The following is a 27,984-nucleotide window of genomic DNA, read 5'->3' as shown; positions in this document are numbered from 1 at the left end:
GCAATTAATTTTAGATTCACACATTTGGACCATTATTTAGGAGATATGCAGAACATTGGCTAGAATGCCAGTGCTGCAGGAACAGATTCTGCTACCTCTGTAGCAAACTTTAAGTTGAGGCCAAAATAATGAAGAAATAGCAAGCCTGGAACAAGCTGCAGAAATAGTTGCATTTGCTCTTCTTGCTGTTAGGGGTATTTAAGGCCAAATCTCTCCAGTAATTACAGCAGCAGTATTAGTATCACTTGTTTCAACTGTTTAAAGCAAGTAAATTACCAAACATCAGACAGAATGCTTACACAGCTAAAACCCATTTACATTACCTGCAGTAATTATATTGCAGCGTGTATACATCTGCTCTATCATATAGCAAATTACAGCAGTGCTCAGCATGTTTATTAAAAATGTGTTGTATCATGGAAAGTCATTCCTTAAGGCAGTAAAGTGACAAAAGCAGACCCAGGGTTTTTTTTTGAGAGAGAATTTTAATATATGTGTAATCAAAACGGTGTAACTGTTACCATTTCTTAACATCTTAGGGCAGAAAAATATGTAGTCTTTACAAACACTAGTCCCCACACTCACACGTTTTATTGGATTCCTTCTTCATCAGACATTTTCAGCATAAACACCTGTAATACAACAGCATGGATCAGTTAACCATTCAACACAAAGTATTAACCCATTTGTTAATGTAAGGGATATCATCAGAAAAACCTTTGCTCACCACCAGTCAATCTGCCGGTAATTCCAGCAATTTTTGGTTCGTTTCATCATATGATATCTTTAGGTAAATCGACACATTTCTAGCAGAATATACGTTTCTAGCACAAGCAAGACCTTTATCCCTTTGCTCTACAGTGCTGTCAGCAAAACTGTAGTGCAGTAGACAGCAGCTCTTATACACTTGCTATGTATGTTTTAGTCTAATAGAAGTATTTTTTGGCCTAGAACTTCATTAATTATACCTTTAGAGCTATGAATGTACAGAAATAAACCATAGCCAATGAGAATGTTCTCAACTAGGTAATGTTTCCGAGACTGTAGCCAAAAAAACATCACATAGAACTAACAGCACACCAAATATTAAACTCACCCAGAAGAATCTCCTGCTATTGCTGTCTCAATGCCTTCCACAGGACTTGTGAAGAGCTGTAACATCAATTGGCAGACATTAGTAACAATTAGTACATGGCAGCCGAAACCTGCAAGCTATACCTAAATATGGAGATACCCAGAAAATAAGTATCACAGGGCTTTACATTTTGAGGAAGAGCAGATTGATTTAAGCTATAAAGTTTGAACCTACAAGATATGCCTCTCAAGTTTTTGGCAGCCTGTAAGCCTCATTTATTCTCAACTTAGATTCCACCTGGTATAAAGCTCTACATGGTCCAGTGAAATTCATCACTTACCTTCACATTAGGGCCATCTCCAAAGAGCGACCTGCTCCCAGTCCTAATTGTGCCACATTTATCTGGAAAGACCAGGCTCTCTCTGCAGAGAAAGTGAAACAGATGGACGTGAAGCTATGTTAGATGTTACAAGAACACTTTTCACAGAAAGCAAGCATAAACAAGTTGCTCGATTAGTTCTAGAAGACTAATTTCTAGAACTCAAACTCTGCATGCATGTAGCTGTATTTCAGACAAATAAGAAGGTTATCGTCAGTTCTCGCATCTGACGGCACTTCCTATTCAGGGTTATCATCATCAACAGCCAACGACTTTTGTATTTGATTACTTAAAACGTGGTAATTGTTTCATCTTGAAGGGACAGTTGTACATTCTCCCCTCTGTTTGTAAAAGGCATTAGCTCTGTTACCTTAATGGTATGTAAAATTAGTTTTTATTTAACTTTTTAAGATGTAATTGTTACAGGTTATTTTCGACTAGCAGTCCTGTATTTAACTGCTTTACATCATTAGCATGTAAGTAAAGGCCTGGAACTTTCTTAACCACTTTGAGCACCTTAGTACAAAATAAACTTTAACTTACTCTTTACTTCAGGACATCTTTCTGCTGTGGGAATAAAAGCAAAAGAAGCGTTACTAGAATACTCTTTAGAAAATTATAAAGTAGGTTTACCCAGAAAACCAAAAACAAAAAACCCCAGAACCTCACCACCAACAGTCTGCTTGTAATTCCACACACGTTCGTGTTTCTATCATGAAGCACCAAAATCTTTATCAGAGAGCTTTCAGTAGTCAACAATCCTCTCTAAACTGTTTTTAGTCAGGAAACTTGGGAATCTCCCTTACGCAGCTTGCCAGGCTGCATTCCCCATAAGGGCAAGTTTTAAACTGAAATTCCACACACCATCAATTCTAAGGTCGTAACGTTCATTGCACCGAAAGGGTTTGGCACATCGAACAAATAAGAAAAAATGACCTGTTCGCTAAAAATAGCGCCCTAAAAATAAAAATCCATAGAAGACATACGAACGCCCAGCACTTAACCACGCAAGTCTCGCCTCCACAGCCCTTACGGAGCTCCGAGCTCGGCAGGACTCTGCTCCCGCAGCATGTGAGGCTGTGAGCAGCCAGGGGCCGGCATGAGGGCAGCCAGGAGGCTCATGAGGAGGCAGCAACCCACTGTGAACAGGCTCTACCCTCCCGTGGGGCTCGCCCAAGGCAGCACCAGCCCGACCGCGGCTCAGGCAGCCAACAGCAGCGATACGCGGCGTTACCTCAGACACAGCGAGCTCCCAGGCCTCCCAACCCAACCGAGCCCCTTTTTAACTTACCGGGGAGCCGTTTCAGCAGCCCTAGGGCAGCTCCGGCCCCGCTCGCGGGGTCCCGGTGCCGGTGCCGCCTGCATGGCCGGCCTGCGGGGACAAGGGAGTCAGGCGCCACGTGCCCCGAGACCACACCCCTCCCCTGCGCGCGACACTCGAGCGGTTCTCCCAGCGCGGCCCATTCTCCCTCATACCCCCCCCTTCACTCCCTCGAATGGTCGGGCCCAGCCCGAGCGGCCCTGGGGACGGGGAGGCACGGCGGACGCCACCACTGCCGGGGGGGGGGGGGGGGGGGGGCTCACCTCAGCCTGCTAAGTGATAAGGGCGACTCGCTCCGCAAGCCGGGCCTCCGCCTTCCCCCTGCCCGCCTTCCACGACGCCCAAGCGCCCCGTCCCCGCGCGGAAGCCCCGCGCAACCCACCCTACCCGCCGCCAGGCACGCAGGACGAAAGGGCGGGAAGCTTCCCGGCGGCCGCTTATAAAGGCTTGGGACGTACCACCCTGCGGGAGGGGGCAGGCCGTGCCACTCCTCCAGCAAGGCGGGGGTGGGCGGAGGCGTCCATTTCCTGCAGTGCTGCGCGGGAGGGAGCCGGGCCTTGGGGCTTCTCTCGGCCTCGCTAGGACCCTAATTTTAGGCACCTCTCTACTCGGCTGAAAGCAGGAACGTGGGTTCATTAAGACTGGGCTGGGACAGGCTACACCTCGAAGTAGGGCTCCTCATCTTGGCCCCAGGAAGGCACAAGCCCAGGAAGGGCCCATCTACGGGCCCTTCACCAAGAAGAGGTGCAGCCGTGTCCTTCATTGGGTATGTTCCAGCAAAACCGGATAGGCCAGTGTGATTTCAGACCACTTTTACTTGGAGTAGAACAGCTGTTTAAATAAAAGTTTCACTCTTTTCACGTTACAGTGTCATCCTGAACTGAAAATAAGGGGTTTTTTTTGCTTTCCTTTTCCCTCTCAAACACATCAGCCATCATCTTAAAAAAAAAAAAAAAAAAAAAAAAAAAAAAAAAAAAGCCCTCACTTTCAAGTCTCACCATCAAGGCCACACGTTCAGAGTCTGCCTGAGGACAGCTGCAAGCACAGAGCCCACAGGCCCCATGACAATTTCTTTTGCACAATGTAACAGTCACCTGAACCATTTACCAAAAAAATACCTTTTCAAAACAGCAAAAACGTCCTAGAAGGACTAGTGTGGTCCTATAACGAGTCACTTAAAATTCAGAACCATTTATTCCTCCGAGGCATAGATCCTCCAGCAAAAGCCGAAGCTGAAGTTCTCCTCCTTGCAATTTTCAACGTCAGTTCATTTTAGTAGAATACATAGGTTGCACTTGTCGGTATCTGAACGTTAATTTCTGCACCAAATTCCTTGAAGGTGACCTTTGTAGGCCTTGGATTCTTTTTTATTATGCAAAGAATTCCAATTACTTAATTTTGCTCCTTACCTTGAAATGGTAATTTGTCTAACCTGGAATACACTAATATCGGGGAGTTCAGTGAAAGATCAAGAACACATTAGCTAAGAGCAAAACAGCTGACCACAGAGAGAAGGGGACCTACAACAAAATTCTCTATGCAATCTCTCTCTAGGTCAAATAGATTTAAGTTAACCACATTGACGAAAAAGCATTCACTAAAGATTCAGTGCTCATTTTTAATTATCAAAACCCAGCACTTCATGTTCAGGTAACTAAGGAAGACCAAAGCTAGAATTCCTGATACCAGCAAACGGTTTTCAAGGCTTCTCTGTACAGCATCGAAAAACAAAACCAGGCACACAATCAGTTACAAAAACCACCTCTCTATAGGTCCCTTCAACAGTAAATGTCTGTTTTTCTTGCAGCGAAGCTACCATGGTCTCATTAACACACATAACCCTCCCTCCAAACCATAAAGACGACAGACCTGACTAACGTGGAAGCATCTGTAAGGCGTATTTATGACTACCTGGAAGACAGAGACAGTGTTAATGGCTCCTCTTCCTTGAACACAAGCCATTCCCTACATCGCTTTTCTTGATTTCATACATCCATTAGTTCAGATCTTTTTTATCAGTTGAAGAAATTCTCTGTTCCCATTCTGCCCTTCATACCACTTAGTCTGTCCTTCACCAGGCTCAAGTGACAAGTATTTACATGGAAACACAGTGGTTGTATCAGCAACATTAACAGCAGACCGCAGCCAGCTTGCTGAGCTTAAAAACATGCAAAGATTCACAACAGTGCAGAAGCCTGTCTTCATAAGCCGGGTGCATGATTCATATCTACCATCTCCTTTCAGGAAAAGGAAAGGTCATCAGGGATTCAAAGCAGTAATATAACACAAAGGTTTACTGGCAAAATGACACTGGTTAAATAAGTTTTATCAAGATCTTGAGAAATGAGTACGGTATGGGTATGATTCGATTTGAAAGCTTTGGAAGGGGTATTAATGAAAGCACACGTTAAGATGAATTATTACAGTGATCAGACATTGCAGTCATTTACTCTCAACAGTACTTTTTATGAGACATATTTATATATTCAATAATTAAATATAAAATCAAAGATGAGTGTCACAAAACAAGGAAATAATAAGGCTTGAAGCCCAGTCAGTCCCCAGATTACCCTTCTAGTCACTGTACCTTTCATTTTTACGTTGAATTTTACGTGCTGCTATTCTTACACATAATAAAGCAGTAAGAAAAGTTAATTGCAGATTCCTTGCTTTTGTGAAGCCTCAAACCTACTTCAACTTAGTACAAAAACAGGGGAAAAAAAGATAAAACATTTGTTTGTTAAAAAGCAGAAAGGGGAAGAGATATTCATAGACATTTTGGACTGACAGAACCTATGAAATAGGGACAATGCAAACAAATTTTCAGATGATCAAAATGTAGCAGACAATGTTTTTGCTACCTGTTCTGTTTACCAGAATGTGATGTGCTAGCATTATTCCTTATTTAGAATTACTGGCAATCAAAAGAGATGCCATAGGCAACAAGAACAAATTGCAGTTGCACACTGATCCGAACTTTTTCCTACCTAGAAAGGGTATGCGGGTAAAAAAGCTGAATGTAACAAGTCAACCATGTGCACATCCACATGTACTATACAATAAGAACATTCAAAAATATTGACATGAGACAATGATCCTATAGTTTTCCTTTTCTCTTTCAGTTATATATATATATGTATATATAATTAAACACATAGGAAAACACCACTATAGCTTTCACCGTGGCCAACAGGAAAATTCTCACAAATATAAAACTGTATGTTTTTAAATTGTTAGATTTCTTCAAAACATAATACAGATGAAAGAAATGTAATTTCTCATCATGTAACAAAAAAAAAAAAAATTAAACCCTTGGGAATTTACACAATTCTCAAACATCCAACTTTGCAGTCTTGAACATCTCAATCCCTACTACAGCAGAACATAGTAGCACCAAAATAAACAAGCAGAATTCCTTGAGAGCAGTGATGCTACTTGGATACTATGTGAAATTTCACTGTATTAAAACATTTAACTTCAATTTACATTCAGTATTTTGGAAGAAGGGAACGTGATAGTCCCTTCATGCTTTATCCGTGCTGGCTGCCTACCCAGGAAGCATTATTGTTATTACTTCAAGAGGAAAGGAAAGGTGCTGGTAAGAGCCAGAAGGGCAAGGCAATGATGTTGATTATGAAATGCCCTGTTCTTTGGATGAACTGTGTAAAATATTTTGTTAAAAGGCTCCTCTAATGTTAAAAATATTAAGAACAAAAAGGTCCTCTTAAAAATACGGAGCATTTCTGCCTCTTCTTTTAAGTTCAAAGCTTGGGGAAAAGTGTTTTGCTAGAATTAACTACAGGTTTGCTGTAATAAACATATATGACAATGCCCTACGTAACACAGGGCCAACCACAGACTCCAGACAAACGTGATTGCTTTAGGTTTCAAGTGGTATATGCATCTCTATTTTTGTATAAAAGGAACAGAGACACTTCTGGAACCTTCACTGCAGAGTCTTTGCCAGTGTCCAGCTTTTGGGCAAAGGAAATCTTGCCACAATGCAGAGTCACAATCTTGAGGATCAGAATGTAAAAACAATCATGATTCAGTGTCTGATCCAGAACTGCTTTCTCGGCTGATTTCAATTTGTAGAGATGGTAAATTATCCAATCGACTCTTTTTTTGCCGAGACTGTTCTTTTTCCTTAATGAGAGCACCCCAAACCCGCTGGAGCTCTGAATCATCTTCCTCTGGAGATGCCACAGAGTTTTCAGGTTTATCTGTAGTCTTTTCTTGTGTCTTCGGAGCAGACCCTAATCGGGTCCATAAATTACCTGATCAGATGAAAAACAAACATTTTTTTTTAAAAAAGACAGGACTAAGGAATTCTGGAGAAAGTCTGAGGAACCAAGTCTTAAATTCACAGCATCTCTTTAAACTCCTCACGCTCCTCCCACCTTAATGTTTGGCATGGAACTTACTATGCTCTGAAGCAGAGGTTGAAATTAAAATATGGGAGGCTCAGTGCAGTCCCGTTCACTGTTTCCCATTTGCAGAGAATGCTACACACAGGTCTGAAGTGCCATTGCATTCATTACACTTGTTTTAGTGCCCTGTTTTGACCACAGTTTTAAAGTAGTCCTCTACGTTTAAGCATACCTATATAAAAATACTGCTCATAAAAATACTCAGCTCAACCTACCTACCTGTATTTAGATTTCAAAGCTCTGAACAAACATTTGCTAATTCATCTTTAATTGCATTCAATTGAACATCCTTCATGATTTTCTGCTGAAATTTCTCTTATACTCTAAAATCAAAGGCATTGCAGTATTACATTTTCTCCATAAAAACTAACCTGATTTCTTCTCTCTGGTATCAGAATAGAGGCCTTTTACATCTTGCTTGGGGATTCCTAACCGGCTGTGTACATCTGATATTGGTTCTCGACGAGGAGCAGCTGTACTACTTGGAGGTTTACTTTCTGGAGAATGTGGTCTTTTTCCCAGTCTTTGCCGCACATCTAGGGATATTTTCAGTGATTAAAATGACAAAAACCATGATGCATTTACCTTAGTTCTGCCAGCTAATTTTATGCTCGTTGCACAATTTGAAGAACTTGAAATTAGACAGATTCTCTGTTTTTATCTTTTCTGTAGTCTTTTCATTAAGTCTTTCATACTCAGATTTCAGTCCTGGCAATGTCTGCAATAAAATTTATCCAGATTTCATTTTTCTTTTTTTTGGCAATAAATTTGACATGTAATGTTTTCAGGTTGTGCTACGTCCAGAAGATCAAAAAAGTAAGTTATTCCATGGCTTGCTGCATTTCTGTTTTAGCAGCACAGCGTGTATGTATCCAGCATGAGGTATGATTATAGAAAAATTGGTATGCTTTCAACGATTCTTTTCCGATAATAGATACCTTGCTTTAGAATTCTAATACTGCTTGATATTTTGCAGAATAAAATGAAAAACAGAATATAAGAATCCTAAATATATTGATACTTAACCCATGATGCGAGTCTTACATTCTGAAATTTGTCTGGCTTAGCGAGATATTCCTAGTCTTAAAGCAGGTTCAAACAAAAACATAAAGGCAAAGGAAGTTATAGGATTTATGTGCCAACTTGTCAGAGCCCCAAAATGTGCAGGAGGGGTAAAATATACTAACATAACTTCTACATTACATTGATACAAAAAAGTATCTTTCACTTATCAGTCAGATAATCCTCTGGATACTACATATGTCAGAAGTAGCCAAAATTACACATACCTGAATCAAAAAGCAACAGTCAATTAAGCCCAAAACTAAACCCTGCTAATTGAAAAATACGTCCATATTCATGTAATACATGGTCTTTCATGTAAGTAGCTAGTGTTTCACATTTCATTTGGTACGCGAGCCTCCCCACATGCTATGTTTCTCAGAATCTCTGCCTCAAGGAGCAAGCAAATTGAAAAGGACAAAGTGGGGGAAAATAGAAACAGGCAAATGAATTGGATAAAAATAAATGTCACTCTTTCACTCAAATGTACTTCATTTTTCCCCAAAGCAATCCCCAACTCAGTCTCTTAGCAAGGAAGAATTAACCGTATGGATGCAGAAACTGCTGCTGAACAGAATTCCCTCCGGTTTGTAAGTTGCAGTGGAGCACAGATGTGAAATGAATATATCCCTTTTAATGAGCCAGTCACAGTTCTGCACGATGTAAGAGTTTAAAATTACCTGATTTTACAGTGCTGTTTGGCTGACGTGGCCCAGTATTATTCTGACGCTTTTCTTCTAACAGTAGTCTTACATCTGCAACTTTCTCTGATGATCCTTTATTGCCAATCCGATTTTTGATGTTACTGGTTGCTATGCTATCTGCTCGCATAGAATTCCTAAATAAAATAATAATAGATTTAACATCCCCTAAATGAAATGAAAGCTAGTATAGTTTTTAAGTCTTCTTGTATGTAAAATTACATCACAGAAAACAGTAATATCAGGATTTCTCTACTGAGAAACAGTGGTAAAAACCACTGACTTAAAAGAGCAGGTGCTCCAGTCAGAATCCTAAGTTTAGCAATAATCACATGAATACCTCAGTATCCATTTCAAGGCAGGTATTGAGTTTGTCTCCTTAAGGCTGTGCCTCTGGGTCAAAATTCAGAGCAGATAAGTAACCTCAAGATTGTTAAAGCACTTGACGTTATAATGAAGTATAATCATACTACTGAAGGGACACATGTTAAAGTTATTTTAATAATCTCCAATATATGTGATTTTGGCCAATATGCCCATAATGAACATAAATTCCTTTTTGTCATCATCACTTAAGGGTTATTCTTCTTTCTGAGAAAAGAGGAACGGGATAAAGGGAAAAGAGAAAGAGGAGTTCTTTCTCCCTGGCCTAGCTGTAAAATGCAAGAAGTTAATTGTGCTTGCTTGCATAAATTTCTATTGATTCCACTTTGAGCTTCATTATTATCAATAAGGAGGTTTACAGAAATCTGCAAAGAAAGCTATATTTAAAAAATGTTAACTGTAATTAAAAGCCTGTATCACTGTTTTCTGTATTTTGTATTTCTTTTTAAAATATCTACTACAAAATTAGGCTAAGAATTGAAAAAGTAGCTTCAACAGTTTGTCTTTAAGCTTTGACAGCTCTGTCACTAATTAAAGTTTAGAATGCCTTTTCACTGATACTTTCAAAGAATAAGAAACTTTTACCTAATATTTTTCAGTTGTGATTCCACCTCATCTGCATACATTGTCATTTTCATGCTCTTTTTGGGAGAGGGTGTTGATATCATTTTCAGTTCAAGATCATAGTCCATTTCATCAGAATCAGATGCACTAGCACTCGACCGTCTTGCTGCACTGCGGTCTCGGGACTGTTTGAAAGCTTGCAGTTCATCACGGTACTCTACCACAACTCTGTCATCTTCATCCATATCCTGATCTTCTTCCTCCTCTTCTTCCTCCTCAATAGGCTCCTCAGGAACATTTACTAAGCCTGTAGCAAAACAAACTGATTCTGATAAACTGAAGGTACCTTAAAAGCAAGGCCAAAAAAAAAAAAAATCACTGTAATTAATGATCCACTACAAATGAGTCTTTGTAGTTCTCTAAGGCTAAAGAGAGAGAATATTTTGCAAAATATTCTGAGTGGAATCTATATTACAGAATAGCCTAAGTGGAAGAAAATTGCCACAGGAGAAAAAAAAAAAAGTCCATGGTGTTCATTATCTCAGAAGCCTGCTCAAGCATGAAGCTGGACTGAATATATAAAGTACAACTGCCTCTTGTAGTAGGAGCAGTTCATACTTCCTGAACTAAACATAACAATTCCTATGATCTTGGGGGGCTTAATGTGACAACTGCTGGCTCCGCGATAATCCTTTCAAGTCCTGTAAACAGTAATGCCTAAAAGAACGCACATATCATTAGTATGAATTTATCACATATACTGATTTAAATATAAATCAACAACTTCAATTTAGCCATCAGTGTGCAAGCATCTTTTCAGAAAGCAGTACATTATCAACATGCAAAATCTTCCATGAGATTCGATACATCCATGACTGTATTTTTAACAGGCCGCTCATATGAAACTTTGACACTATATTTGTCTCACGTCAAAGATTTTTACACCAATTATTTTTCTAATGCACACCCCCTACCTTTGGGAGCAGATGAAGATATTCAAGCCTAATTAGTAGAATTTTCTAATCTTCATTGTTCTACATCTAGAGCTTGCTTTTTCATAGAACAGAAGAATTGACACAGCAAGTATGACAAATTGCCAAGAAGTTTAAAGAAGTTACCTCTTCTTTTTGCCCTTGATGCTATAGCCCCCATGTCCTAAATTTGTAAAAGAAAAATATCACATAAAAAGTAGCAGCTATTTTGGCAAGACACTGAGCAGCGTCAAGTTTCTGCTACCTCAGTTGTTCCCTGCAAACTCTTAACATGTGATTCAGTTACAGATATATTTTTTAAAAGTACACTTCACTTTCACACATCACAGGGGATTAAGGTCCTTTCCAGCCCTCCATTCCCCAATTGTGTTCTTACAGGGTCAACACACTGGCATCAATTACCTGAATGACGATGTTTATAAGGAGGAGTCAAGCCAACATCATCCCCAATAAGTGTCCTTTTCTTTATCACATCCCGATGGATTCGACGTGAATGGTATCTTCGTTTCCTGAAACACCACAAAAAGAATGACATTCCTGTCACAGAAAAGGCACCACGAATAAGCCATATTCAGTCCTGGATTAAGCATATGCAATTATCGCTCACTTTAATAGCAGACATACATTTATGTCAGAGATCCGTTCTGAATGTTTTGAATATAAACATTCTTTATTTTCATGAAAAAATACTTCCCTTGCAAATTCATAGTCACATTGCAAAAACATTATTTACACATAAGAAGCATCTACATAAACGGAACAGAAAGAAAATCCACAAATTAAAACAGTTTTAGACTATCTTGTCCAATTACCTGCAATGTTCCAACTCCTCTATACAATACTCACCAAGAATTGCTAAGAATCCCCTTCATGCCTCCATAATTCGGATTGCCATATTTCATGTAATACTGGCTTCGCCTTGCAGCTCCCAGCTCTTTTTTGTCATCTGAAAAAACATAAATTAAAGGAATATTTACCTCTTAGAATGTATCTTACAACACTAGCATAAAAATAAATAACCATCCAGTCAAAGACATAGAGAGTGAAATTAAGACTGAATGTGTCTTACAGGTCAGCATTACTCCAATGTCCTTCACGAAGGATACAATCTTGCTGACACCTCTGAAATTTTTCCTACTGCCACAGTTTTATTTGTGTCTAGAAACTTAATTCTAGCGAGACTAAGTTTCTACATATCATCTCAACAGAGCATTACATCCCACTGTAACTGCTGGAGGCTATACTTACCTTATTCATGACCTTTCTTTTCTTTATGGATGTGTCACTTCCCACATGGCCCAGAAATTATATGGATTTTCATTTTACTCATAATATCATTTAAGCAATATTTAGTATTTAGCAATAATTTCCACTAATACCTCATCAGCATCTCAAATGATTTTCATATTTAAAAAATGTGAAATTTACCTCTGTAGAGAAGGGCATCATAAAACCTATTCTGTGGTATTGGGAAGAATGCCCTGAGCCCAAGATAAAATTTTTATGTACAATAATTTTCATACCACTTGAACTGCATTTAATTCACACATTAAGTGTGGATTTATTGCAAAATCTTAATACGTGATGATTAACAAAAAACCTAACAATTTTGCAAATAAAAATTAGGTACTTCAAGTCATTAATTAGTCAACAAATAAAACTACAACAAGCAATTAATTCATTATGCTTGTTAAGCTGTTCATTTACCTTTAGTAGCAAATCTCATGAATAGCTTGTTTCCTTTAGCCAGTTTATTGGCAGGGCGAAGATCATTACGCAGGAGAGAATCCTCTTCTACCTGGGAGAGGGCATCCAACTTTGGGGGGCAAAAAAGGTATTTTGGACTCAAAAATAAAATTACTGTTGAACAAAAACGGATTGCTTACAGAGAAGCAATCAACAGATTATTAAGAAAGTTACTTTTCAAATTATGTTCACATGAACTCTGCTTTTTTCTTGACAAACTGATGTGAATTTTTAGATTGATTTGCCCAAAAGATTTAAAATATTTCCTTTTCTTCCTTCATAACATTATCTCAGATTATTAAATCCAATAACTTTCAAATGACACTATACTACTGACCGAAATGTAGAAAATAAATAGCACAACTTGGACACTGAAAATAACTACTTGACTTTTTTTTGCTTGTTTCATATCTAAATGGTTTTACTAACAGGTTCTCATGCCCTCACACAATGACTAAAAGGCTTTTTTTTTTTCATTTATATCTGCTGTATAGAAACTAAAATTCAGACTTCCATGATATATGAGTGTTCACCGAGCCATTCCTAAAGAAAATAATAATCACACCTATTATATATTCAGCCAGTGAAGATTAAATCACTTACAAAACACCAATGCGTATGCTGATTCCCACACATATCTATGGACAGCCTAAATCCTATTTGTCTCTTTAAGCACTGCCTTCACTGCTGAAAGGCCGCTGCCTTCCATTATTGTTCTTTCATTGCCTCCGCTCAGCAGAAAAGAGCAGCCGGTCTAGCTCTTACATGCTGCATGCCCTAGCACTCTTCAAAATCTACTTTCACAAAACACTCTTACATAGCTATTCTCACCAACAGCATATCTGCACTTCCTGTCATTTCCCCATCTAGTTTACTTTGATAATTAAATTGTGAATTGCAAATATCTGTGGTTAAATCTATAATGTTACGAAGCCTATACACCAGTCAGAGCAAAACTTCCATAACAGTGTTTTCACTTTCCTTCTGTACCGACCTCAACGTCACTTGGATTGTCATCCTCAACCTCGCCTTCTTCTGTCTCATCATCAGAACTTTCCTCCTGTTTTTCTAAGAAGGAAAATAATTGGGGAAAAAGAATAACCTCCATTTTAGTGTCAGTCATGTTTGATTATTATTACCTACATTCTCTAAAATCAAACTGAAGGTGTTACCCTTTCTTCTGTGCAGCCTAGAGAACAATCAAAACAGTAAATGTCTACAGAAATTTGGAGCACGCATGAGCACAGAATAACATTAACGAGGCAGCCTCTGTGCAGATAACTGCCTGCGGCAGCACATGTGGATTATTAATTCTTTGAAAGCAAACGAAATGGCACTGCATTTCAGGGTATGACAGAGATCAGCAAGGCCAAGACTGTAAAAGGCATATAAAAGCCTATTTCCTTCAGCCTCCCTTTAAAATGCTGCAGGTACCTAAAAGTATCCAATACGAACAATGTAAACCAGGTCATTATTCCAAAGCTTAGAAGTTTCTGAGAGAGAGCAGGAGGAAAAAAACCAAAACCTTAGTGACTTAATTTCTAAGTGAAATAACTAACAGAAGAGTGCACACTTCCAGAATCACTAAAACTGTGAGATGCTTGCATAGATTTTTCAGGGTTCTTTTTAGCTCAGAGTAAGAAAACTTATATTGGAATATTTTTTTTCCAAACAGTTCTCGGGGGGGGGGGGGGGGGGGGAAGTTAGAGAATATGGACAGCTATCAGCATATACCAATATCATTTGCAAACATCTCAAAGTACCTAAAAAACCCCCCGTCTTCTATATTTCAGAGTTCCTTATCTTAATCTTATCCAACAAGAGACTTGAAAACTTAAGAGAGCAGTAGTTGTTCAAAAGATCCTGAAAATATACCCAAGTTCAAAGAAAAGAGTGAAGCACAATTAACCAAACTGAAACGGAAGAGAGAATTTAGGTAAACAAATGAACCAAATTCAAACCTGAATAATTAAGTTTCATCAGGGAGAGCATTCAAGCGCTTTTTTCCCCCCAAAATGATAAGCTTCTCACAGTAAAGACTAGTCTCTCGCTTCCCTAAATGCCTAAATAGCCCTCAAATTCCTATCTAAAAAAGGAATGCAACTCAGCCAATTACTCCAGTGTATCTGTCTGCATCTCACACCTTAAGATGTAATTGAACAGTTTTTACTTGACCTAATATCCCACTTTTCCAGATGAACAGGAGTAATTTAGATGACAGTTTTTATTTTGAGATGTGGTGCAATGATGATGCAATATGTAACTTGTAGCCAACAAGATTAAATACATATATTTATGCTTCATTTAAACAAGACAGTCACTAATCTCCAAAAACTTTGTAACACGTCTTACTTCAAGCATTATCAACATTTGCCCAAAAATTAAAGTCACATGGATGGTTGAGGAGCCACTGCATTGTGGAGAAAAGCAACAAGAAAAAAAGGGGATGAGTTAGAAGGATCCACAAGTTTAACAAAGCCCTAAACCCCAAACTTTCTAGAAAGGCTTTAGTAGCACTGCAAATATCTAACAGCAAGATTGGCTATTTGCATTTTGTTCATATAGCATGTTTAAGCAAAATCTACGGAAGAGTTAATAAATACAACATCTCTCTTTGCTTTGTGCTGTGTGGTGCAGTACTTTGAACCACAGCAATTTATCACACCAGCCTAACAGCAAAACAGTCCTGAGGTAGCAAAAGCCTGATTTTTAATTTACAGCCATAAAAGTGAAATAAACTTACAATTAAGGCATTCAGGTACCAGATGTATCACAACATTAAGATGTACTTTGCTGCTTTGCTCTTTTATAACTGACCTTTCAGTGTGCTTCTTTCTTGAAAGTATAATAGCCAAATTTAGAGATGATATACACAGTGGTGAAGTGAAACAGTCACATTAGTGTGAACGATATACTTAAAGGATGGTGGTGTATCAAGAAAGGAATCAACTGTGGTATTGCAAACATTTTCTTACACCTGCTTCTTCCACACTTAGAATCCATCCTTTTCCTGCCTTTGTATGCACATCACACAGACTTATTTCTGTGCAACACGTACCACTATAAATATCATATCTGAATATGACCCTGCATCTAACATGTTCAGTGTCAACTGAATTACTGCTTTTGGTCTAGCTCCAACCCACCTTTTAAGAAGCAGCTTCTTCAAAAGGTTTCCAAGATGAAAGCCTTTTTTAAAGTGGCAGAATACATTTACCTGAAACTATATGATAGAAGCTCCTTCAGTAATTTAGATTATGCAGTACCCAAGCACAAGTTTAAAGTTTCATTGATTTAACTAGATGATGTCTACATATGCATATCTCAATCTACCTTTCTTGGTTTTTTCAGCTGTCTTCTCTTCATTGTTTTCTCTGCTTTTCGTTTTCTCCTGATCAGGCAAGGAACTCATATTTATTAGAGCCCGTGTTGCTGTTACTTCATCAAGCCAGACCACATTACCTATGACATACATAAACACATACAAAAACAAAACGCAGTTTGTATAATCAAGCAGTCACATACACTGCCTTACTGGAGGGAAATAGCTAACAAAAGTTCAGAAATGCTCTTATATAGTGACATGACAAAAAAGTAATCAGACATAGCTCTTGCAGAGGAAGTCATATTCTTTAACATACTTGGTAAGCTGGAGGACACACAGCTTTCATCACATGACAACAAACACATACAAAAACTGATCACAACCAAAACCACTGAAATGCGCAACTGTATATATTAGAGACTGCTTCCTGAGCACAGCAAATTAGGATATTGAATCAATGTCAGTGTATTTCATGAACGTGTTAGCACGCAAATGCAATTAAAGGGGAAAAAAAAGGAGGAAAAAAAAAAGAAAGAAGCCTTGATTTTTTCCCCTTTGGCAATTTAACAGAACCTTGGACCTTACTGCAGAATTCTGTTAATCTTTTCCAAAAAGCAGGAAAATAGAGAAAAATAGGAGACTGCTCAAGTACAGATTATAGTGTACACAGGTTAACAATTATAATTCAGTACATGCCTCACACATGCCTTAAGTACCAGCAGATGGTACTAAAATATAACTTCTTAGGCCAATTAAAAGCATTTTAGAGATGCCAAAACTGAAAGAGCTAAAACTGCTTAGAAACAGGTTTTGAACAAAAGCTTTCTGCATGGATGCATTCAATGCAAATACAGCAACAAATGTCATTTACTGCTCTGCTGTTAAGCAGAGTGTATTCAGATACCAAGAAAACTATACAGTGTCCCAAAATAAAGGATTCTCTCTTAAATTACTCCAACAGACAAGATCTACAAGGTGAAGAACACTCGGACACTAACTGGGTACTGGATACTAACATTTCCAAATTTTCAAAGCCTTTATCACTTTATGTGCATCAGTTTGAAACACAGAACACAGTGTAAATTCACCTTTGCGCTAAGACATCTTGAGATGCAATTCAGTTGGGAATGTTAAAATTTTTGCCATGCTGTAACACAAATTTATGCTGAAAAGACAATGCTTTTTCTTGGAATTTTCACCGAGTGTAGTTGGCATGCTAACTCAGACACAGCATGAAAATAACAGAATCACAGAATCGTATAGGTTGGAAAAGACCTTTAAGATCATCAAGTCCAACCGTAGACCTAACACTACCAAGCCCACCACTACATCATGTCCCTAAGCACCTCATCCAAACGGCTTTTAAATACCTCCAGGGATGGTGACTCAACCACTTCCCTGGGCAGCCTGTCCCAATGCTTGATAACCCTTTCAGTGAAGTAAAATTTCCTAATATCCAGTCTAAACCTCCCCTGGTGCAACTTGAGGCCATTGCCTCTCATCCTATCACTTGTGACCTGGGAGACTGACCCCCACCTCTCTACAGCCTCCTTTCAGGCAGTTGTAGAGCGTGCTAAGGTCTCCCCTCAGCCTCATTTTCTGCAGGCTGAACAACCCCAGGTCCCTCAGCCGCTCCCCATCAGACTTATGCTTTAGACCCTTCCCGAGCTTTGTTGCCTTTCTCTGGACATGCTCCAGCCCCTCAATGTCTCTCTTGTAGTGAGGGGCCCAAAACAGAACACAGCATTCGAGGTGCGGCCTCACTAGTGCTGAGTACAGGGGCACAATCACTTCCCTAGGTGAATCACAAATTAATCACCAAAAAAAATATGTTTTAACTATAATCGGGTAAAGTACCATTACAACTCTGAAGCCTGCATTTTTGCACTGCAAGTTCACTCTGTTTCCATGTTAAATTCACATAGGTAACATTTAAGAAAAAAGATAATCAGACAATCTTAGAAATGTAGCCTCAGATACAGAGTTAAGCTGTGCACTTGCCAGCTTATGTATCACCACAGGTTCATCTAGCAGCTCTTTACTGCAACTGTCCACCCAGGGCTCACTGCTCACTGTGGCAGTATATCAAGCCATCGTACACAGTGACTTCAAGGTTACCAATATTTTGTAGTATACCATATCTTTTGTTTGGCACTCGAACGTAATTCCTTCAGGGTCCTTCCAGGCAACCATGCTACTAATTCTCAGGTCTCAGCCATACTTGTCAATAAACCAGTTTCCAGCGATCCCAATCCAACTGGAAAACTTGCACTGGCTCCTACTTCTTTTTCTACGATTTCAGTTACAGAATTTCTAGCCGCATGACAATCCCAGACCCTTCCAGTTCCATGATCCAGCGCCCAACGGCAGCAAACAGCTCTTGTACAGTCTTTAGTATCACTGAAAAAAGCATGACTGTCAACAACCTTGTATCTTTCTGGCAATCTCACTGCACGCTTACTCCCCAAAACAGCCCTTGCAATGTGAATTTACATTCCTTTTCCAAGCTATGTAAATCACATTCAACTGCCACCTTCTTCCACCCACTAATTTCTCCTTGAGAATGCACTAAACAAATATGGCAACAAGTCTGCTCCTTCACAGCACAAAACCATACCAACCTGCCTAACTGCACACAGCTCAATAATCTTCTCTCAGAATGTCATCTTTTGTGACACTCACAAGCAGGTATACTATTTACGTCTAGATGTAAGCAGCACAAAATTTTAGACCTTTTTTTTCCACTTAGAGACCTGCAAGTTATTCTATGCTATCTCTTTCCAATAGTAAATACTCAACTGGATAGTGGGTTTGATTTTCAGCGTATGTTATTAATTCTTTCCTTCTAAATCTCTTTTGACTAAGGCAAATGACAGGGAAACTGAGACAAAGATCAGTGACTTTGAAAGGCACTAAGACATCTGAGGTACAGCTATGACCGATATTAAAAAGAAGAGTAAGAACTACAGACAAAAGACTCCATTTACTTACATGATGTATCATCTAACCACTCAATATGAGCAGGAGGATACTCTTTGAAATAGGCAAAGATGTCCTGTGTACTCATCTCATCCACCCCACAAATGTAAATTGTGTCCAGTCTCACTTTAGGAATTGCTATAAAGAGGAAGAGATACAAAACTGGTACTTATTTCTATAGAGCAAGCTTTTGTATTAGTAACATATGGGTTTATAAAGCAAACATTTTAAATAAGCTAAAGGGAAGCTAATTAAAGCAAAGTATGATGTACACCATTCTAAAACACCATAATTTGAGTTATTATTCCACAATGCAAAACTTTAATAAATTGAGAATTAAAAAGAGGTAACATTACAAACATCGGTAGATGCAGGTACTACACAGCAATCAAACTGCCTTAAAAACATTTTTTTTAACATGCTGCCAAAGTGCTACCATTAAGTACTAAAGAGCCAGAATACTAATGAGGCCTGTGACCAGGACATGTGTACAAAGCACTTCCACTTGTATCATCTGACAGAGAGCTGTTATTGGCCACGGCTTAGTGGGTCCAAGCTGCCAGTTGGAAAAAAAAAGCCTTGAGAACTAAGTGGATGCCAAAAGCACCAATCTGTTGTGCACACATCTCCTGGCTGATCTGCTTATATTCCAACATGCCCAGCTTGCCATCTAAGAGCACATACGCAATCAGTCCAGCTTCACTGCATGTACAGCACAGAATCTGATCTCACTGTGCATGGGACACAGAGTCCTCTACTCATCCACAGTGACCAACGTCTTTTCAAAGAATGTAAAGATTCTTAAAGCAGCACTGACCCAGAAGATGAATCTTGGACATGTAGCACTAGGTGCCATTGCCAAACAGTAAACAGGATACACAAAAAATGTTTTCTTCTTTCTGGGGTTGGTAAAATGAGGAGTGAAATGATAACTGTCAAGCAGTTTAAAAAGTAATGACATTAAAATAAGTATGTGAAAAAAAACCCCAAAGTGATTTCTTTTGGCAATGATCTGGGAAAACCCTTGGGATGCAGGAAATATTATAGGATAAATCAAGTAAAGGAACTGTGAGGAAGTAAACAAAGGGATCTTTTCTTCTTGACTGTTGGATAAACTTGTACCTTTCTTCATCATGTCCCGATCCAATGCCACATTCCTTTGGGCGAGATTCACTTCAGCTCGAAAATGAAAGCGTTTTGCTCTTTGTTCCTTTTTCTCAATTGCTTCCTGCAAAATGCAAAACAATGCAGTCAAAACAGGAATCACAGCAGCATTCCCAACAAGAGATTTAAAATAGAATTTACCAGACAGCAACAATCTATATTAGTAATTCTATTAATTCTAAAGAGACCTGTATGTTTCAGAATGCAGAAATAATCCATTGAAACATTTCTGTGCCACATAATAGTTTTAATGTAGGTCCAGCAACATAACAGGAATCAAGGTGCATGGAAAACAAGCTATCTCAGACAATGCTCAGACTCCATGATGGAACAGTAACATTACCTTTTCCTTCTTAACACATGTACAGAGGCTGTGCTCAAAAAAACCTCTCTTAAACAAGCATTTCTACCACATGGAAAATTAGTCTTTTAAGAGATTTTTCCCTATCTGTTTTTTAAATATATACAAAAATGTAAACTTGTCTCTGTGAGAATGAATTTAACAACACTAGCTGGAGTGCTGACTATAGAGATCTTACTTAGACTGGCAATTCAAGCTGGTTTTAAGTAGCTCATGAGCAACGGCTTATGTGGATCTTGTGCAATTTTTGAAACCGACTGAGAAGCTCCTTATTCTACAGAACTTATTAGGTAGCATTATACATTTTTGGATGTTACTAACTAAAGTAAAATTTGGAACACAAACTGTGATTAAGCAAAAACTGCCACCAATGATACTCAAATAAACACAGGCTTTTTACTAGTTTTTAAAGATTGCCAAAACACCTTTGACTACATTTCTTAAAGTTTTTCAGAGTTACATCATTAAAGAACACAACAAAAGATAACAGCTTTCCCCTGACTAGGGGAACTTCAAATTATTTTTCAAATTACAATACACAGAAGCTAGATATTGAAGACAAAAAGCTAATTTTCAGTCTTCATCTCAAATCCTTTTCGTACTCTTTGATAAACACAATCTTCTGAGCTTCAGTAAAGCAAGATGGGAATTCACATCCCTTGTCAACACACCGCTGCGGTGGGGATTCATATTTGTTAGAACATGTAAAATTGTATCAGTCCTATAAAGTATATGGCTAAATGCCTTTTCTCCGCTACCAAATGCCAGATATAATGGTCAATTGTACAATACGAAACAACAGCCAATTCGGTGCTAAATGTACAGAGATGAGCTGTAGGATTAAATTTCGGAAGTTCCACAGAATTATGTAACTTTATGTTATTTAAATGCAACAGCTGTTCACATTCTCCAAACTATGTCTTAAATAATTAAACAATAAGATGCCCTTGGAAGATACAAGGCAACGAAACTAGATTTTCCTGCCAAGCACTTGTTCTTCCTTCTGTCACTCACCTAAGAGGAAAACCCGCAGCTGACTTGTCTCAGAGGGCTTTGTTTTGCAATATCGAGTGGCACCAAGGCAATTTCAATAGAAACATTTTCAGACTTTGGCACACAAATTTTTGTAACGTAAAAATGCTAATTCTCAGAGTTTACAAGAGATATCAGGTCCTGATGCAGGCCACAACCAACAAAAGCGGAAATCCCTAGCTGTTGAAAAATGCCAGCTATCTGCACATGAGGCTAAGCTTCTGTGCATGTTGGGGAAGAAATAAATGAAACGGTTCCTCCTTTCCAGTAGTAATAATTAGAACATGTTGAAGAACCATAGCACAAAAATTACCTTGGAGGTTACATCTATTCCAGTAATGAAACTTCCAGCTTTGTTTTCATATCTCCTACTAGTGTCCTGAAACAAAGCAAAATGGTGGTGACATCTCAATGAACACCAAAAGCAACATACTTGCTATGCTGAAAAAAAATATGGTCATTTGTACAATAAATACATCTTCTTTTCCTTGATCCTTACTCCAAGCTACATGCCTAGATAGACAAGTACACAAGCAATAACTCTCACTGATGTCAGTGAAGGTAAATGCATATGAACTGAACCAAACTTCCTTTACTAGAAGGATTCTTTCCTTTGGCAAAATTTAGTTTCTGTGTCTACCGCTGCTAAGGTTTTTACTTACTCTCTCTCAGCAATACAGGGGAAGTCATCAAACACCTTTCCTAACTAAAACTTCCACAGTTTTGGTTTTGGGTATAATTTCCCACGAACAGATTTAACAGTGATACTTGACTCCTGAAGTGTCAATTTGCAGCTTTTAGTCTCAAAAGTCAGAACACCAAGCCACATCCACAATTAAACAAGTAACTTTTTATTCCTATCATGATTTCAAACCCAACTTCCAAATACCAGCAAGATGAAACATTACTGTTTGATACAACCCTACTGATAAAGAGTAAAAATAGAGAATGATGTGGGAAAAAAATTACAAGTTTCATTTCCATCGGTCAGGACTGCTGAATTCACAAGACTGCACTAAACCACACAGACCCTGGACCAATGACCCAATTCTGTCCCTTCCATTGTTTGCGTATGTAAAAATAGCACCTCTTCATTCTGGCACCTCAGGACCATCACCTGGCAAAAGTTTGAAGCTGGAAGCACACACCTTGCTTTCTTGAGGAATAAACGTGTTATTTAGACTTGTGCTGCAATAATTATTTTGGCTAAAGAATTTTTTTTCTAGAAAGTAGGCCAGTCTCAGTTTAGAAATACCGAAGTACACACAATCTAACCGCTTTTCTTAGTAACAGCATCAAAGTTTGTCTAAGGCTGCCAAATGTTTAGAACTATTAAAAAGAAAAAGAAAAGCAAAATAAACATTATTTTTAAAGTTAAAAACCCCCACTGTCTAAGGTTGACTCATGGAGCACAAGGAAGTACAGTAGGGTGCCGTCTCTTAGACCACGTATTTGGTAGAAGCTCAAGCATGTTAGTAAATCAGCTAATTAGAGATTAGTTTCTAAAGCACTTTCCACACAAGTTTTGAGAGCAAAAGACTATTTAGGAGGTTAGAAGAACTCTGACCCATTTTTATGTATTAAACCTGATCCTACTAAAACGTATACAGGAACAATTAGCAAAAACGAAGGAGGGGGGGAAAAAAAAAGAAAACGTTCAAAACCCACCTAGCAGAGCCCACATCCCCATTGCCTCCGACTCAGCTCTCCCACAGTCACCTCCCTGCTCCAGGTATCCCCTATATTTCTTGCATCAAGCACTCTTTTTACACTCTCCCATCCACAGCCTTCCTCTACAGCCCATCACTACACCCCAAATCCTCTTTTCCACCACCTCCTTTATTCCCTTCGCTCCCAAGCACATCCTGGCCGCTTCCTCTTACAATTTGCCCCAAACTCCCCTCAGATACGTCTACGTCCCCTCACAGCCCCGCTCCCCGCCACCCTCACCCTATCGCTTCTCCCCATGCACCTCCCCACCCCACGTCGCCCCTTTTCCCACGAAGGTACCTCCAATTGCCCTTACAGACCCCCGCAGACACCTTCTCCCCGCTACCCTCAACCCCGCCACCTACGTACCCTGCCCCCCCTCAGGAGCTGGTCCCTCCTTCGTCCCCCCCGCCCGTGACCCCACCGCACGCCTCTCACCGGAATGAGCTCCCGGAGCGAGCGCCTCACAGGGATGGTCTCCAGCTCGCCCTCTTCCACTTCCATAGGCTCAGGCTCCGGGCCGCGAGGCTCCGCCGTTGTCGCCGTTGCCTCCGCCTTCACCGAGATCCGCAGGCCCCGCACGGCCGCCATGGCTCCGCCAGGCCCGCCCTCCGCCCGGCCAGCGAGACGGCACCGCCGCGGCACAGAGCGCCGCCGCTCAGAACCACCACCGAGCCACTGGGGCGGATAGAGCGCCACCCGAAGCTAGAGGCGGTTGGGGGCCAAGACGCTCAGGCGCACGGCACGGCCATAGAGACACGGAGAGAGCGCGGCGCCGCCGGTCCTCCAGGGCTACGGAGAGCGAGAGGGCTGCACCGCCATTTTCCCCAGGCACCTCCAGCCCCGCCGCGGGAGCGCAGGGACTGCGGGGCTTGGGGCCGCCTCACCGGGGAAAAATACACGGTGTGCGTAGAATACAGAAACAGATGGAGGTGGGGGCTGTAGGGTCCAGAGCTCGTTATAGCAGGCTCTGCTTCCTACAATGATTTTTTAACAAGCGATCGGAATTTTTAAAATGTTCATTTTTTTCCCCTCCCCTCCATCCTGTAGGAAGATCCCTCCGGAATTTTACATCTCTGATAAAATAAAGCTAATTTTCAGCTTACAGTTCTCCGCAGTGAGCCTGTATCCTATTGTTCTTGGGCTCAGGTACTCTCTTTGTCAGGTATTGTTTTCCCACCCGAGGTGCTCAGGCTGTTTGGAGGGAGAAGCCCCATCTCCCCTCGGCCTAATGAACCACCCCGGTTTAATCTGTCCCCACGAGACAAGTTCTTCATTCCCCTAATTACGCTCATCAGCTCTATCCCTCTTCGCACACAGCAGACCAGAACCGCGTTCCAGCTGAGGGCTTGCTCCTGCCTTGGCGTCATTATTTCCCCATCCGTGCCGTAACGCCACAACTGACGGGCTCCACGGCCGCATCTCGTCGTCACCGTGAATTATCACCCCCTCGGCTGTCACACCCAGCCAATGTCACTAAGAATTCCCAGTATTTCTCCAGCTGCAGGATCCTTCCTCCTGCTCAGTTTCAGACTGCTCCATTCCTCAGTTCTGCACATTTTCAAACCAAAACCCTCCAGCCCATCCCCTGCGATATGTCACTTTCCCTCCGAATTGACGGTATTTCCCATCAAAATTCAGTAGCAAATTTTGACTTCATCATGAAGAAATTTTGCAGCTGGCAACAGAAACGCTCCTCCCCTTACACATAACCCAGTGGGACTAATAGATCTTCTTGCTACCCGTCACACACTCCAAGCTTATTTATTTTAACAGTCTCCGCACAGAGGTCTTTGTACAATAGCTAATGTCACCTGCACTCACCAAAAGTGCTATATTTGGTGGTGACATCACGTAGCCAGCATCTGGCAGGAACCTCCGACACAGGTGATACTTCCAAGCCAGGTGTGAACAGTCATGGCAGAGGCCACACACACATAATGTGAACATCAGTAGTAAACAGGACATAGACACCTCCTGAGAGGAGCAGATTCTGAAATAATTACAAGAGGAAACACATTTCTGGGGCAGAAATGCTATTTCTTCAAGTCACAGGGAAAAGAAACCACAAGATGCACCTTTTCCTCCTTTAGTTTTAATTTTATAAGTAGAGCACAGTATCGATGTATGCGATCTAGACCAGATTTACAAAGCCCAACCCTTCAAAGTAATGGTTAGGTCAGGATTATGTGACACCAGGTTGCCTCGCGCTGCTGTCCTCAGCAGACGACACCTTCGGTTAACCCAGATATTTCCTCATTTTGTTTTAACATCCTTGACTGTCGCCTAGGACAGCCCATGGCTATACTAGCGCTCGCCGCAATTTCAAGACTTGCTCACTGAACTCAGCAAAAAACTTTCTATCTACCAGTTAACTGGGGCTTTAGATCAGTTGCTAAAGTTTTAGACCTCCTTAGGAAAAAAAAAAACATCTCTAGGCCTTCTGGCAGGAGAGGAAAATCAGGCTGTGAGAAAGGAAAACCAGGCCTGGGTGCTGGTGGGGCTCTTACTGCCAAGTAGGTGAATGGAATATTCTCTCGATACTGTACAGCTTCTTCCAGAATCTTGTTATTAACAGTGAATTCTTCAGAATTACAAGCTGATTTAGTTTTATTCTTCTGAGACTGTGGCCAAGAGCTTTGTTTTTCTTTCACATTCATCTCAGGCTGCAATCCCTCTGCCTGTGAGAGACCAGTGTAGGAAGCAGGTTTGGGCAGAAGGGTTCCATCCACCTTTATTGTAGCCTTTGCGCAGAAAGGATGGGTCAAGGGTAGTAAACTACTGAGGAGCGCAGGGGTTAAATATGGGAGGAAAAAGGAATTTGGAAAAGGTTACCAGTCATTATCAGGAGAAGCCCTAAGTAAGGAAAGGCTGTTACAAATAATGAAGGCCAGAAAGTGACTGAACAAGAAATAATTCCAGCATAAAAGTAGCAAAAGGAGCATCTTACAACAGGGAAGCGTTTACTCATTTTCCCACCGCTGACCACCAGAGGGAACTCTTGCAACAAGATTCCCAACTGCTTCCAGCAGAGAAAACCAAACCTGATGAAAACCTCCACCAACTCCCATAGTTTTGTGGTTCAGCTGAAAACAGGGGGAGGTGGGATGCGAGGGTGGGGACCGGGAAGGGAGGGGAAAAAAGCAGTCTGTGGGCCCTTTTTTACAGTGGTCTGGCAGGAGTCAGAAAAGTGGTGAATTTTGCCATTGTAAGAAAGTCCTGCTTTGTTTGTTCGAAGCCTGTGAATGACTGAACAGAATGGACATCTTTCTCGCTGCTGTGACTTAACTCTCCTACTGTCCTGGGCTCTCAAGAAGGATCTACAGCTTTTCAAATCTGTGAAAAACCTGGGCACGGAAGCATGCTACTTCTGCAACTGTCTAGCGAACACCACATGTCACCAGGGAAACTGGAACTCTAGCTTCCAAATAATGACTAGCTCCTACCTACAGTCCATCTGAAGAGAGAACAGGATCAGCAAAGGAAGGACATTAATTTGTTAAACTAGCAGATAAGCTGAAATCAAGCACCTGGTGTTTTCTTATATATTTGGTGAACCACAGGCTCCCACCTGTAAGACAGAATTTTTCTCATTGGGGTATTGTGGAGGTTAGTACAACCCTAGTTACCTGACACAATGCCAAAGTCCCATCCATGAGACAGTTACAGGATTCCAAAGTGCCCTACAAGAAAGTAGAAATGCTGTCAGCCAGGCAGGAACACAGCACCCTCACAGTTAAGGACAGCTGTGCTCTAACATTATGTTTATGCAAGTGCTGCCACATGGAGACCACGCAGTTGAAAAAGCACATTCCTTTCTGGAAAAAGCTCACAGAATTGAGCAGAGCTGGAACAGAATTCAATACACATTTATCCAGGCTCAACAGGCATTACACTGGAATTTAAGAGATCTTGGAGAACAATTAAAAGTGGTAAATATTGCACCATTCTTACAGACATCACTCTTAATTTGTGCATGCACACACACACATTCCTCTGTAGCACCAGTGGGACATAAGCTCTTCCCTGTTTGCAGGCCCCTGCGGTAACACAGTCAGTGAACTGCCCTGCATAAAAATAAACTTTTTCTTTTGCAGGGCTATTTTTAACCCAGAACAGCTCATTGGGCCAACTCAGCATGTAATTCCATGAAAACAGCTGTGCTGGCACAACCCTGGGGTGAGAACATGCAGCTGGCAGAGAAGATAAGGGCAGGAACTGCTGCTATAGCTCTGGAGGAAAAAGCACAGTGAGCTGCACCCTTAACAATGCATACAAGCCTAGCTTCACACAAGCTACTACAGCGAGCTGCAGAAGCTGGGAAACCATCGGGGAATTAGGACGCTGCAGGAGACGCCCTGCAGCCCCCCTAACAGAATGTACCAACTGCAGAGACAAGTCCTAACCGCCCTCCTGGGGCAAGGGCCCGGCTACACCGGCGCCCCTGAACCCTCCTCCCGCCGGGCCGTGACAGAGAAGCCGATGTGAGAGCACCGGCAAGGCATGAGGAGAGACCGGCCCCGGAGGCGGCCGCTGCTGCTCTCAGACACCCAGAGCGGACCATCCCAGTAGCGGGCAGGCCCCCACCGGTACCTACGCAGCGAACGAAGACGCCCGACAACCCCACCGCTCCCCTCAGCGCCGCCTTCCCGCCTCCCCCTTGAGCACCCTCTGCGCGCGCGCACCCGCCCGCTCACCCACCCCTCACAGCGCATGCGCAGAGCGCCAACCAACACCCCCTCCTACCCCCTGCCTTCGG

At 40.9% G+C, this 27,984-nt stretch overlaps 1 protein-coding gene, 2 long non-coding RNA genes and 2 other non-coding genes across 5 annotated transcripts; 1 reads left to right on the top strand and 4 right to left on the bottom strand.

Annotated features, from left to right (window-relative positions):
* Positions 1 to 462: 462 nt before the first annotated feature.
* LOC142417223 (uncharacterized) lies at positions 463 to 3,106 on the bottom strand. The gene is made up of 6 exons (XR_012777934.1): positions 3,039 to 3,106; positions 2,746 to 2,826; positions 1,998 to 2,021; positions 1,416 to 1,493; positions 1,097 to 1,152; positions 463 to 632 (listed from the first exon to the last, which is right to left on the bottom strand). It is a non-coding gene; the product is annotated as an uncharacterized LOC142417223 (long non-coding RNA).
* On the bottom strand, positions 706 to 779 carry LOC142417599 (small nucleolar RNA SNORD65). The gene has a single exon (XR_012778070.1). It is a non-coding gene; the product is annotated as a small nucleolar RNA SNORD65 (small nucleolar RNA).
* On the bottom strand, positions 1,643 to 1,717 carry LOC142417594 (small nucleolar RNA SNORD49). Its single transcript, XR_012778065.1, has one exon. It is a non-coding gene; the product is annotated as a small nucleolar RNA SNORD49 (small nucleolar RNA).
* Positions 3,107 to 5,051: 1,945 nt separating the features above from the next.
* On the bottom strand, positions 5,052 to 23,895 carry NCBP3 (nuclear cap binding subunit 3). The gene is made up of 13 exons (XM_075517684.1): positions 23,664 to 23,895; positions 21,829 to 21,894; positions 20,081 to 20,186; positions 18,971 to 19,096; positions 15,988 to 16,116; positions 13,649 to 13,722; positions 12,616 to 12,724; positions 11,755 to 11,854; positions 11,311 to 11,417; positions 9,938 to 10,223; positions 8,948 to 9,105; positions 7,577 to 7,741; positions 5,052 to 7,052 (listed from the first exon to the last, which is right to left on the bottom strand). The coding sequence occupies exons 1-13, from the start codon at positions 23,814 to 23,816 to the stop codon at positions 6,817 to 6,819; spliced, it is 1,815 nt and encodes a 604-aa protein (XP_075373799.1). The 5' UTR covers positions 23,817 to 23,895; the 3' UTR covers positions 5,052 to 6,816.
* Positions 23,896 to 24,326: 431 nt separating this feature from the next.
* On the top strand, positions 24,327 to 27,870 carry LOC142417224 (uncharacterized). Its single transcript, XR_012777935.1, has 3 exons — positions 24,327 to 24,390; positions 24,554 to 24,659; positions 27,323 to 27,870. It is a non-coding gene; the product is annotated as an uncharacterized LOC142417224 (long non-coding RNA).
* The last annotated feature ends 114 nt before the right edge of the window (positions 27,871 to 27,984 follow it).

Source organism: Mycteria americana, chromosome 15 (assembly GCF_035582795.1).
Source record: "Mycteria americana isolate JAX WOST 10 ecotype Jacksonville Zoo and Gardens chromosome 15, USCA_MyAme_1.0, whole genome shotgun sequence".
NCBI classification, from domain to species: Eukaryota; Metazoa; Chordata; class Aves; order Ciconiiformes; family Ciconiidae; genus Mycteria; species Mycteria americana.
The sequence above is the reverse complement of the archived record's forward strand: the minus strand, read 5'-3'. Positions and strand labels throughout refer to the sequence as shown.